The sequence below is a fragment of the Otolemur garnettii genome, unplaced genomic scaffold (assembly GCF_000181295.1).
Source record: "Otolemur garnettii isolate 467f Iridium unplaced genomic scaffold, OtoGar3 scaffold00027, whole genome shotgun sequence".
In the NCBI taxonomy this organism is placed as follows: domain Eukaryota; kingdom Metazoa; phylum Chordata; class Mammalia; order Primates; family Galagidae; genus Otolemur; species Otolemur garnettii.
The window spans coordinates 19,735,265-19,749,106 of NW_003852422.1; the positions used below are offsets into that span (position 1 = coordinate 19,735,265).

General features: G+C 41.5%; 1 protein-coding gene across 1 annotated transcript in view; it reads left to right on the forward strand.

The window, feature by feature from the left end:
- CCDC68 (coiled-coil domain containing 68) overlaps positions 1-13,842 on the forward strand; it is a 49,784-nt gene that overhangs the window by 23,549 nt on the left and 12,393 nt on the right. The window contains exons 7-9 of the mRNA XM_003788440.3: positions 1,126-1,208; positions 11,654-11,759; positions 12,827-12,910. Coding sequence (XP_003788488.1) covers positions 1,126-1,208; positions 11,654-11,759; positions 12,827-12,910 — 273 coding nt within the window. The remainder of the gene's footprint in view (positions 1-1,125; positions 1,209-11,653; positions 11,760-12,826; positions 12,911-13,842) is intronic.

The following is a 13,842-nucleotide window of genomic DNA, read 5'->3' on the forward strand; positions in this document are numbered from 1 at the left end:
AGGGCTCTTATCTAATAAATAATAAAGTCCAACACACAGAAATCCTCTGAGGTTGTTAAATAATTCTTGGGTCAGATTATTCAACAATGACCCAAAGTGATGTTAAAGCCACACGCCATATGTTATTTTTATTTCTGAGTTTTGGTTAATTTCTCTAACGTGGATAAGGCCTGGAAAGGTTGAAACGTTGGCCCAAATTTTAAAAATAGGTCTGTCTATGTGCAAGGTCTCTGTGATATTTCTGCTACACTGCCCTGCCTTGTATAAACACATTCAAGTGCTGAAGCAGGAAGCGATTTTTAACAGCACTGTGGATAGTTTCCATGTTCCCAACACCAAGCCCTGTCTCTATCAGTCTGTCCTGATTCCCCCAACTTGGCAACTCAACCAGCAGGCCGAAGTTCTAAATCCCCCCCTTTCAGCATGTTCCCATTAAATGTAAAATTCACACCATCATCCCAGTTTGATTTTTCATGGACTCACCTATTTTTTTTTTTTTTTTTGATGGAAAGAGTTTGGTTTAATAATTAGCTAAAGAATTTTTTTTCAGATATCCTTTGTCAGTGCCATAGGCACACCTGTATCCTAAGTCATTGTATCATTTGTGGCTTTGATCCTTCACCAAAACCACATTTTGCTTTTCTACTTTCTAACAGATGCTATGTGAGCAGGGAGAGCTATCCTATGTCCTGGGATACCAACCGCTCAATGTAATGCCGGGGAGCAGGTGCGATGGCAGGAATGCCAATGTCTAGTGAAGGCTGGGCAGGCTCTTTGTTTGGGGTAGGATAGGGGCAGGCAGGGAGGAAAGGTTGAGCTGCCCAGGCCACATGTTAGCAGCTCTAACTTGTAGGCAGGTGAGTGAGTGAACACCACCACTCTTGACCTATTTTTGAGTTATGGATTAAAGCACACAGGAGAACGCCCGATCCGATTTCCTCAGCTGGGGGCTGAGTGCAGCAACTCACGTGGAATTCACTCTTCAGCTTGAGCCCTATTTTTAGTATTATAAGAAAAATTCCTTACCAAACACTCTCTCTTACAAACACACACACACACAGACTCTCTCTCTCTCTTTCTCTCTCTCAGGCAAATAATTAAAAATTGTATCTTATTTTCTCCTAGGAAAAGAGAACATTACTAGAAAGAAAACAGTCTTTGGAAAACAAGCTGCTGCGACTCAAACCCAGCACGACGGATGCTAAAAGGTTTGCAAATCCACCATCTACCTCCTAAACCAAAGTGGCCCCTTGTACCTTTCCTCTTGATACACTGGCCAGTGAAAAGAAAGCTTTTCATCCCCCAAGGAAACAGGATGATTGAAAGTACAGAGTGAAGGATAAATTCCAAGGATTAAAAGTCACTGCCTGTCTTTCCTCACCCCCTGAGGAATCAGGGTGGCAGAGCTCACAGGGGGGTACAGGGGATTCCTGCTTGGTGCTGGGTAGGATGCTGGAGGGGTCTTCCTTCCCCGAGGCTTCTGTCTTTGTTAATAAGTTTCTTCCATAGCAGCATTAGACGGGCGAGCCCCAAAGGTGCGTTCTAAGGTAATTTCATGGTGCTCTTCGACTCTACAGAGAATGAACGATGTACCATGGACAACATCCTTAGTACTCTGGACTTACAAGTACTTGTAATTTACAACAGTCACGGCCCTGATTACATTGGATGTGGGGCGGATTTGTGGGTATCACCACGACTGTTGTGCTACTCAGCTGATATTAGAAAAAGTCTTTGGACTATTAGTAATAGCATATCTTACAAACATGTCCTGAGGTTTTGTTTTTTCTTTTTTCTTTATCCCAAGGGCACTACAGTGATTGCATAGTCTGAGGTACTGATACAGTGTTCAGAGTCAAATCTATTTCAAGCGCCTAACTCATCCATCTAGAACTATCATTCACTAGAACATCAAGCACTATTGTGGATCTATTCTTGTTATCCTCTGTTTATTTACCAATAATATGCTCACACAGTCCTCTTCCTTGGTCTTTTACTTTTCCCCCCTTTTGTCCCCTTTCCTTTCTTCTTATCTCTCTCTCTGTCCCCATCTGTCATCCTATGTTGTACCTTCTGTCTGGCTCAGAGTTAGGCAATTTTGACCACATAAGCCAAAGTCTTTTGAAGATCCTTGCAATTGATTATTTGGAATATACTGGATACCAGCAAGTTATTAATTTTATTATCTTCTCTTTTTTTTTAAGGACAATATTAAAATTTGCTTTAATACTTCTTTGAGGAAAAGAATACCACACTTTTAGTCAATGATGAGAAACATTTTTATAGTAGTAATAGGCTTTTATTTTTAATACCTATTATGCCATGAATTCATAGGGAAAAAGTTCCAGTAGCTCAGGGAGGTGCCTTGCCATTGAATGTGACAAAGTTTTGTGTGACTGTTATGCCATGAATTCATGGGGAATAGGTTCCAGCACCTTGTATTATTGTTACATGGGGTCTCTTGGTTATCCCGTGTGCTATGCCGTATACCTATTATGCCATGAATTCATGGGGAATAAATAGGTTCCAGCACCTAATATCATGGTTCCTTTGGTTTTCTTGGTTCTCCTGTGTACTGCACTGTATGCATATTATGCCTTGAATTCGTGGGGAATGGGTTCCAGGAGCTCAGGCTCCTCTCCACTGGTTCTCACAAAGTGTGCTTCTCTGGGTTGAGCAGGCTGGTGCTTCAGTTGAACCCAGGTCCCTTTCTCTTTGGCTTCCTTCTTTTTCTGGTCATTTTCCTTCATGTGTTTCAGGAAGCTATCTTGGCTCTTAGAGGGCTTAATATGCCCAACACAAATATAATTCCTATTGGCAAGAATCTTGCCCTTAACTTGTTTGTTTACAACAATGCTGACAGCTGGGTAACACTGTGGACTCTTCCAGTTTGCCATGGTAACATCTGTGTGGCGTCTTTCTGAACAGTACCCATTCCCTTGATGTCTACAATATCACCTTTCTGGCAGATCCCCATGTATATGGTCATGATTTCTAAAAGGCCCGGAGAACGTGTATTGGGTGCCTCTGCCTTTCCCTTTGTGTTTGTCGTCTTGGTGAATTACTGGAAGATGGGGTCTCTGGCTGAAAGGCTCTCTTCTGCTTTGTAACAAGCACAGCGCCCCAGAAGATGGACTTCTAAGATAGCTTTGTGGCATTGCACATCTCTGATTCAGGAAAAGCTACAGAAAGTATCCTTAGGTGTTGGAATTACTTACAAATACTCATAGCTTAATTCTAAGTAAATCCTTGGTTTACTTTTTTTCTCCCTTAAATAAGTCTTTACTTACTTCTGGCTTTACTTTTTTCTTTCCCACATAGCAGAACTCCTGGCTTATATAATATCTCTTCCATTAAGAGTCTAGGCAGTCTGAGTTTGATTTTTTTCACTTAAAAATGATTTTTTATTCATAATAGAGCTTTTGTCAGTTGTTGAGCCAACAGTGTAACTGTTTTAAAAACCGAACTGTTCTAGTCTTTCAGTTCTATTGTATGTGAGCAGCTGTTATAAGGAATTCTTAATGCTCTTAAGGAAGCTTTAGAAATTTTTGAGAAAAATGGATGTCGTGTGTTTTCAGAAAGAGGTTTGAACACAAGACTTATGTAATTTTTATAGATTATGGGTATCACAAGTATTTGTGATAATGTATTTATCACATATGCTTTTTTCTGAGCTGTGTGTAGAGGTATTCACTTTGCTAAGTGACAAGAAAATAAAAATTGCTATGAAATTAGACTCTTTTGGTTGAAACAATAGAGACTTGGTTAAACCACCACAGATAAAGGATGTTTCTATTAGTTAAAGATGGAATAAATATGGCCATAAAGAAGGGGCAGAAAGTTAAAAGATTTGTTTTCATAAAAATAAAGTTAAGTTTCTTTTTCTATTATCTTCACTACTGACGGGCACAGGGTAGTGCTTTGAAGTTTACAGAATAACCCCAAGTACCTTATTTAATTTAATCCTTCCAGTGAATTTACAGGGAGGGAGCTGAAGTTCTGATTGGTTAAGTCAGTCCTTCAAGACTGCTTGGTTCCTCAGAAGTTGCAGAGGTGTGTGTGGGATCTGTCTCCAGCAGTCTCATTCAGAGCAGAGCCTGTGCTCATACGACTAGAGAGGATTTTGACTTTCTTTCTTTTATTCCTGGAGATCTCTGAAGACCTCTTGGACCAATTTCTCCATTCTCCTGTGTGGCAGTGAGCAGAAGGCCATTTCTCAACTTGTCCCTCTGCCCTGCTACATTGCAACAAACACACAGGCCCATTTCAGAGGTGTTCTTTTTGGGGAAAAATGTCTGGGGGTTGTAAAAACAAGCAGTGTTGGCACCTCCATATCTAGGTAGGAGCTGCTTAGGGCTAGAAAACTCCTTAGAGGAGGAGAGCGTTACCCTGAAGCTGAGCTTGCAAGTCAGAGCATCCTGTTGTGCATCTGTCGGTGGTAGTCTGGGGGGGCTCTCCCAAGCCACTCCTTTGAAAATAACGATGGAGAAGAGTCTTGTGGACAATAGTAAGACACATCCTTGAGTTTCGTTGGAATGTGAACTGACCTACCCCGATATCCAAGCTGATTCCTTCCCTTGGTCTGACTTGGGAGTGGTAGGAGTCTGGCCTCTCATCTCCTGTTTGTGCTTCTAACTAACCCCTTCTTCCACTGGGAAGTGGAAAGCCCCTCTCATAAAGCCCTAAAACATTAGATCCTGAATAGAAAGCAGTCTGAATCCCTATAGATGATAGTAAATTTTCTTTTCTTTGATAGCATCAGAGCAGCTCAAGAATGTCACCAATCTCATGACCTTCTCGCTCCAATAGGAAGCCTGTGTAGAGCATCCTTATCTTTCCAATGCCTGAGTAACGTGTAGTGTGCCCAGAAGTGGCATCCTGGGGAGGTGGGGAAGTGGGAAGAACGGGGAAAAGTCTGTCTTCTACATTTCCTCAGATGTGTGAGTGTTTCAATTCTCTTTTAATTTCAACATTTACTTTATATTTTAATCCAGTTGCATTGTAGAGGAAAATCTTGGTCAAAAATTATATTGAGACCCTGGGGGGCGGAGCATGAATTTTAGATTCAGACATTTGTTAGAAGGGCTTGGCCTCCCTTTCCTGGATTTGGCCCTCTGTTGTGTGTTTTGCTTGCACGCCTCTTTACTAAGACTGAGCATTGCAGAGATAAATAACAGAGCTTAAAGGAAGCTCACCTGGCAGCTTGTTTACATTATTTTGTATTTAAAGGTCTTAGATGAATGACTAGGTTTACTATATATCGAATGATCCTAACAGAGGTTTTTTGCAGCGACCTTTAGTCACTGTTATTAGTGTATTCATGAAGACAAATCAAACCCCAAGGCCCTGTGTTTTCAAGAGTGGCTCCAGAAGTATTTTTCTTCCATCTTGAGACCACTTTCAAATTTGTATTTATTTACAGTGAACTTCATGGCAACACCTTCAGGGAGCAGGTGGGGACATTTTCCAAACTTGATATTCTTGGTAACATAATAGCAATCTCATCCCCCTTTGCTAAAGCCTCCTTTCCCCCACAGTCAGTTAAGGTTCAGACCGTGGAACACAATGAGAACCATTTTCACACTCACCTTTAGCAGTTCATGGTGTGTTGATACTTCTGGCATTGTCAAAGCTATTTTGTTTCTGCAAAGCCTCCCAAGTTCTTCCTCATCATTTCCCAGGCAAGTTCTGAGTCTGACCACGAAGTAAATCGTTGCTACCCTTTCCTCATTTTTCTTTTCTTCTTTTTTCTTCCTCACTGGAGCAATTTTGAATTTTATCAGCAGCTGTGGGCCAGATTTCTGCCGTCTGTGCTGTTTTCATCCTTATGTCTTCAACCCATCTTTTCTGAGTGCCTGAGGTTTGGGTTTTTTTTTTTCTTCTGAGGATCCCCACTTCTCCTATTTTTAAAATGTTCTTGGCATCTCCATCCTCCAGGGGTTCTCAGCATCACCCCCAGATTTCCCAGCCGCTCCCTTCACATGCCCCCAGTCTCATTCCACTTCCTCCTTCTGTGAAGATGGGAATGTTTGCAAACCTTTAACACTGGTGTCTCCTGACCAGGCTCTGGGCTCTCCTGGCTCCTATCCTGAGGGTGCTCTGTCTGCCAGGGCTCTTGAAATCTCTTCTGGCTCCTGTGCCCTTGGTCAGGAAGCCTCTGAACCCGGATTCCAGGGACAACTAACATGAATGTTAACACACGCTGGTGCAGATGCAGCCATTCCCTGAACTTGAATTTTAGAAATGCTGCGAGGGTTGACAGATGCTGCTGTTCTCAGTTTGAATTCTGTGGGCACAGAACATTTTCATCCGAATCAGGCATCCAGCTCATTTCTTTTCAAATGCTTCCTCCAGTGAACCGTGGAAAGAAAAACAATGGACTAGTAGTCCTCCTTCAGCCCGAGTGACAATTGATGTTTCTTACCTTTTCTTAATTTGATAGTTGCTTGGAGTGTTAGTTAGGTTGAGGGAGGTGGATTTTTGCTGGAGATTCACTTGTGCAGTGTGATAATCACCTGGAGTTTTTAGGACGTGCACACTTGCTGCTTGTACTTGTTCCGTTATCAGTTTGGACAGCCTCTTCCTCCTGGGCCTCTCACAGGACGGACATCAGTTTCTCTCCCCTCTCAAGTCCTAGGCATCCTACCCCCTGTGCAATCCCTTGGCCTGAGTCTCCTTTCTTCCCTTCCCATCTCTTTCTCTCCTTTTTTTTTCCTTCCAGGACTCCAATGAACCATTAGAAATAGAGTTACTGTTTTATTATTTGATTTTGTTTTTGAGAAAGAGCCTCAAGCCGTTGTCCTGGGTAAAGTGCCATGGTGTCACAACTCACAGCTCACAGCAACCTCCAATTCTTGGGCTTAAGTGATTCTCTCGCCTCAGCCTCCCAAGTAGCTAGGACTCTAGGCGCTCATCACAATGCCTGGCTATTTTTTGGTTGTAGTCGTCATTGTTGTTTGGTAGGTCCAGGTTGGATTTGAACCCACCAGCTCTGATCTGTGTGGCTGGTGCCTTAGCTGCTTGAGCTACAGGCACCGAGCCAGAGTTTCTGTTTTAATGGAAGTACACCTTCTACCTTTAATCTACTTTTTCTTGTTAATTTTTTTTATTTCTTATAGCATAACTGTGTACATTAATGCAATCCTGGGGTACAGTGTGCTGTTTTCATATACATTTTGAAATACTCTCATCAAAATGGTTAACATAACTTTCATGTCATTTTCTTAGTTATTGAGTTAAGATATTCATACTCTGCTTTTAGAAAGATTCACTTGTACCCTTGTAAGATAAACCAAAGAGGTGACCCCACCCATTACCCTCCGTCTCCCCATCCACCCCCCTTACCTTCCCTCTCCCACCCCCTTCCCACATTCTAAGGCTATAATTAGGTTATGACATTCCTATAAAAGCTATGAATTAGTTTCAAAATAGGGCCATGTACATTGGATAATTTTTCTTCCATTCTTGAGATACTTTGCTAAGAAGAACATTTTCTAATTCCATCCATATAAGCATGAAGGAGGTAAAGTCTCCATCCTTCTTTAGGGCTGCATAGTATTCCATGGTGTACATGTACCACAGTTTATTGATCCATTCATGGGTTGATGAGCATTTGGGTTTCTTCCATGACCTAGCAATTATGAATTGGGCTGCAATAAACATTCTGATACAGATATCTTTGTTTAATTCAATTTTTGGTCTTCTAGGATATATACCTAATAAAGGAATTGCAGGATCAAATGGCAGGTCTATTTTTAATTCTCTCAGTGTTCTACAGATGTCTTTCCAAAAGGAATGAATTAATTTGCATTCCCACCAGCAGTGTAGAAGTGTTCCCTTTTCTCCACATCCATGCCAACATCTCTGGTTTTGGGATTTTGTGATATGGGCTAATCTTACTGGAGTTAGGTGGTACCTCAAAGTAGTTTTGATTTGCATTTCTCTGATGAATAAGGTTGGAGAGCATTTTTTCATATATCTGTAGGTTATGTGCCTATCTTTAGAGAAATTTCTATTCAAGTCCCTTGCCCACCCTGAGATGGGATCACTTGTTTTTTTCTTGCTAATACATTTAAATTCTCTGTGTTTCTTGTTAATTTTCAAAACCCCTTGGTTTGTATTTTGGTTGTTTGTTTATTACAAAATAATGCAAGCCCCTTGTGTAAAAACATTTAAGATAACATAGCCATCTTCAAAGACAAAATGGAGTTTTCCTGAGTCACTCACTCAAACATAACAACCACTTAATTGGATTACATATACGGGGTGGTTGTAAAATTCATGTGCATTTTAAAGTTGCACACTATTTTAAATCGTCCAACTTTATAACCACCTTGTATTGCCCCAATGTCTTTTCTATGTTTAAAAACATATTGAAGGGCATGAGGGTGATCTGGCTGCAGTGTCTGTCATTCCGTTGATCACCATGTTGATTCAGCTGGCTACGCAGTGTCCCCTTCCTTCCTTACTGCTCCCTGTGCATCCCTCCCAAAGCTATGCTCGGTCAAAGAGGAAGATCTTCCCTGATTGAGGAGGACCATTCTTCAGTCAAGGGTAGAGAAGTAGCTGCGTTCCCCTGATAAAACCTCCAGACAAGCTCTCAAAAAAAACTATTGAAAAAAAGCACAAATGCATGGGAAGTATGACTTACAGAAACATGCACAGAACATAAATATACCTGGGTTTAAACAAAACCTGGGTCAAAATAACAGAATGTTGAGAGCTCTCCTGACGTGGCTCAGCTTCCCATGCTGTATGTCATGGCCAGACTCAGCTCAGTTTGTCTCCCCCCAAAGTAACCACTATCTTGACTTTCATTCCAGTCATTGTCCTGCTTTTCTTTTCCTAGCCACATAGCTTCTTTTACCTCGTTTTTATTTTTAACTTTTATAAACAGTACCCTGTATCTGTCTCCTTTCCCTCCATGTTACGCATTTGAGATTCATTCGTGGTGTTGCCCTTACCTGTAATTCTAAGGTATAATGTGAGGATACCACAATTTACTTCTCCATTCTACTGGGGATGGACATTAGCTTATTTCCAGGTTTCAGTACACACAAAGCTTCTATAAACAATTTTGTGTCTCTCCAAATGCACACGTTGTATATATACTTCAGGAAGGGAATTATGGGTCATCAGTGAACTGTGGGAGGAAATGCCAGTTTCTAAGATGATTATACCAATTTAACTTCCAATAGCAGGGTATAAAGTTCCTGTTGCTCCAAATCTTTGCCAAGTCTTAGAATTTTCGATCTTGCTAAGTAAATTTTAGCTGTTTTGGTGGCTGCATAGTGACACGTGCATGTGGCTTTCTTTTGTCCTACTTGGAATATTAATGATCTTCAGAATCTTCATACGCTTATTGGCTTTTTTTGTGTGAAGTCTTTATCTGGGTCACTTTCTAATGTTTCTCCTGGTCTATCTGCCCTATTGATCTGAAAGTGTTTCTTATAGATCTGAGATACTGTGTTTTCATTAGTCATTTGTGCCACCAATGTTTGAAGGCAATCCTATTCACTCTGATTTGGTAATTAGAAGTTGTTAATTTTTACCTGATCAAATTCTCCAGTCTTTCCCTTTATGGTTATTACTGTTTCAAGTCCTACTTTAAAATGTCTTTCTTCTGAAAGATTTCTTTTTATTTGTTTATTTCATGGTTTTATTCATTTATTCAGTGTAGTCTATATAGAATTTGTTTTTAGTATAAGGTGAGGTTGGGATTAATTTTCTTTGCATTTTTCTTTGTCTTTTTTTATATGAATATTCAGTTATCTCAGCAGCCTTTGCTGAAAACATCATTCTTTCTGCAAGATTCTACCGACCTACCTTCATTGTAAATCAAGTCTATCTCTGGGTTACATATGTGTATATAAAAGAAAAGTAGCATGGATGTGCCATAATTTGTTTTTTCAGTCTTCTATTGATGGACATTTAGATTTTTTCCATTCCTTTAAGGTTACAAACAATGGTGAACCTTCTTATACATGTATTTTGTGGCATGTATGTCATGTAATTATACTTTCATTGGGCAAAAATTTAATCCCATAGGTTAACTAAATAGCAATGGCCGTCATTATGTACTATTTGCATTTGTGCAAGGAGTTCTATAGTTTCATAGAAGTTAATTTTTCTATAGTAAACCAACTTTTTCAAAGCTCTCTCATGGGCTAGGCATGGTGGCTCACACCTGGAATCCTAGCACTCTGGGAGGCCGAGGCAGGTGGATTGCCTGAGCTCATGGGTTATAGACCAACCTGAGCCAGAACAAGACCCTGTCCTTAAAATTAGCCGGGCCTTGTGGCAGGTGCCTGCAGTCCCAGCCACTTGGGAGGCTGAGGCAAGAGAATAATTTAAGCCCAAGTGTTTGAAGTTGCTGTGAGCTGTGACATCTCAGTACTCTACCAAGGATGACAAAGTGAGACTCTGTCTCAAACAAACAAACAACAAATACCTCACTCACGCCCAAAGAGGGAGAAAATTAAAAGTGTGTCTATTAGAAGTTGCCTGCACATTATTTAGCTTTGAGAGATTATATTATACACAGCACCACAGAACTAAAAGTTATCAAGACACTCTTAATGGTTTAGTGCTACATGACTAAAAGCGTGATCTGTGGACCAGCAAATCACACAAACATCAGGACCATGCCGTAGATAGAGTCTCCAGCTTTACACTAGCCCACTGGATCAGAATCTGCTTTTAACAACATCTCCTAATGCATATCCAATTTGAAGGCAATGTTTTAGTATACACATATGATGTAAAACAAAATGGAAGTTAATAACTCATTTTTTTTCTAATGAGGACATTCTCTGTGAATTTCCATGATGTGTGTAGAATCTACAAATAGAGAATTGGGACTGCATTGAAGGAGGAAAAGTTGGAGTGACTTCTCCAAGGTCACAGTGCTTCCAAGCTTGGTGATATCGCCATAATGCATGTTGCTTTTTGACTGATAATATTGGCAAGAAGAGGAATATCCAAAAACTGTAAAATCAATTCCACTACCCAATGGAGCTTTGAGAAAGTATAAATAAACTAAATTCAAACTTGACCCATTTTCTTTTTCACAGTGGTTGATGTGGACACAAAAAGACGTTAGCTGAAATTTATTTTTTATTTTTTCCCCTTTTCCTACTTACAGGTAGGAAATTACCTAAAGTAGGAGGCCCCCAAAAAGTCAAACACAACTCACAGCATGTGCTAAACTTAAATCGATGAGAATTGGCTCCCGATGTGTGTGTAGACTATTCCTGCTTCCACGTGCTGACCCTGCTATTCCCGTGTAATTATCTGTGAATTTTGATGGGTGCCAGGTCTGTGGATGCTCAGAGACAAGGGAATTTAGACGTAGAAGTGCTCATCCCACTCAGCACAGCTTGACTCTGCTACCTGCTGGAGGGAGTCACAGATGGCCAGAAAGGAGTTCTTGACAGGAATTGAGAATCTCATTCAAATTCGCATCTGAGCAAACCCGAGGCTGCTGCATAGCTACCTGTCATCTGAATGTCTCTTGTGGTGTGTGAGGCCCTGGGGTCCCAGGATGCCCAGGAGCAGGGGAGAGTGTAAGGGAGGTCTGGCACAGCAGTAGGAAGGAGCTATAGGATGTATGAGCAAATTGTTTTTTCTTCTCTCTTTTTCATTGCGCTCCCAGTTGCCAGGACCTTCGGATGGAGATTTCCGTTCTCCAGGAGCAGATCTCTCACCTGCAGCTTGTGATCCACTCCCAGCATCAGAGCCTGCGCAGCGTCATCCAGGAGGTCAGAGCCGTCAAGTGTGTAACGTTAGAGGCGAATCTGACCTTTAGAAGCGATGGGATTTTTCTCCCCACTGGCCTATCTTTTCTGTTTCTCAAGCAACATAGCTCTGTTTTCAATGTCCCCTCTCACCTCTGACGCCAACACCCGTAATGTTCTCAGTGAAGATGCTTAACTGGTTTTTGAAAAAAGTGTCAGTGATTTTTTAAAAAATTGTTCAGAACCAGATTATGTTCTTTGCTCTCAAGAAGATTTTATAGATCAGGAGATTCAACCTTTTCTTGAGCAAGAAATGATCTGTTTTTATAACCTCACGAACAGCAAATTTATTAAAGAGATGTTTTAGGGTGAGGTATAGTCTCTGGGAATATCCTGGCAAGTGAAAAAAAAGAGGTGATTGAGGGAGCCGCCAAGGAAATCAGTATTTAAGATCTACTCAAGATAAGTATTGATCTCATATGGGGGGTGGCTTTAAACTCAAAATCAGACTTCTGTTTTATTTGGGGGCCTTACATGCTCTCATTTTACAGATGAAAAACCTGAGTCCTGGAGCGGGTTGGTGGCAGAGCTGGTGGGGCACAGTCGGTCTTAGAATCCATGGGGGCCTCTCTTCCTGCTCCTCTTTGCATCTCATCACCCGCCTCCCAGGTTGGCATTGCCTCCTGGCAGAACAGGCTCCCCTGCTGCTGCTGCTGGTGGGGGGATCTCTGCCTCACAGGGCCTCTGCACACCAGCTTTAGATCACGCCCACCAGCCTCTACATCGTCGGGATGAGAGAGCGTTAAGGTGCCGGGTCACCGAAGGGCAGCCAGGACACATGCCTGCTGAATTTGTTTTCAACAGGTTATGCAAAGATTCTCGTGTCTAACGGCGCCCTCTGAGGCCTGCGTCCCAGGTGCCCGTCGGGCCTGCTCCTTTCTGCAGCCCGCTGAGTCTGCTAGTGCTTTAGCATTTTCTTTTTTTAATGCGAGGAACATCAATTGTATGTTTCCATCTGTACGATTTCTGACTTACGTAACCGTTCCCTGTGGTCTGACAAGAGGTTTCCAATTGTGCTTTCTGATTCTTAGATGGAAGGATTAAAAAATAATTTGAAAGAACAAGATAAAAGAATTGAAAATCTCAAGGAAAAAGTTAACGTCCTTGAAGCACAGGTAGGGAGAAATCCATTCTGCATTTTAGTGGGAATGTATGTGTTTAACTGTGCGGGAGGGGATTGGGGAGCCTGTCTGAGTGTGGTTGTGTGTCCTTGTGTGCTGGGTGACACTGCAAATGTGTCTGCCTGGGCCTGCGCATAGGGGTCTGTGTGTGTGACTGGGTCTAAGTGTATGTGCACGTGTCTCTGTGTAGGTCTAAGTGTCTTTTTGTGAGTATGTGTATGCACACGAAATTGCAGCTAGAGAGAGAAGTATCTACAATAATTGTTCAATTATTATTGAGTATTTTAAAAGTTTTATTAGTTATTAATAATATTAACATTAACTATTAAGGAAATATTATTAAATCATCGTTAAACATTCATCCACATTTTCTGGAACACTTGCTGTGTTGGAGACATGGTTGAGGACCTCTTTCAACATGGACTTGAATTAGAAGCTTGGTCAAGGCCACTCTTGTGTCAGTTCTGCTCCAGCCAGATGGTCAGGCTCCGTGTCTCCTGCCTTTGTTCCCAGGCTGTTTCTTTCCTGGCCTGGGGCTGTCCCTCTTCCTCTTCTTTCCTCTTCCCTCCAGCTTCCAGGCTTTGCCTCTGGGTTGCCCACTTCCAGAAGCCTGTTGGGTTGTCTTGCTTTTTGGTGTTTTAATCCTTCATATAACACATTCAGTTTCCTGAGATAAGATGCCCTTTTCTTCCTGCCCACTCACTCTCCCCTTCTCCTCTTCTGGCTTCCCTCTCACCAGGATAACCAGGTGGGCACTGCCACTGCATCCCTGTCACCCCAGCCATGGCCACACTGTTCTTTCTGCTTTCCCCAGTGGAAGATTTAAACACCATAATGACATAAAGAGGTTGTATATATGTGTGTGTGTGTGTGTGTATATATATATATATATTTTTTTTTTTTTTTTTTTGAGATAGAGTCTCACT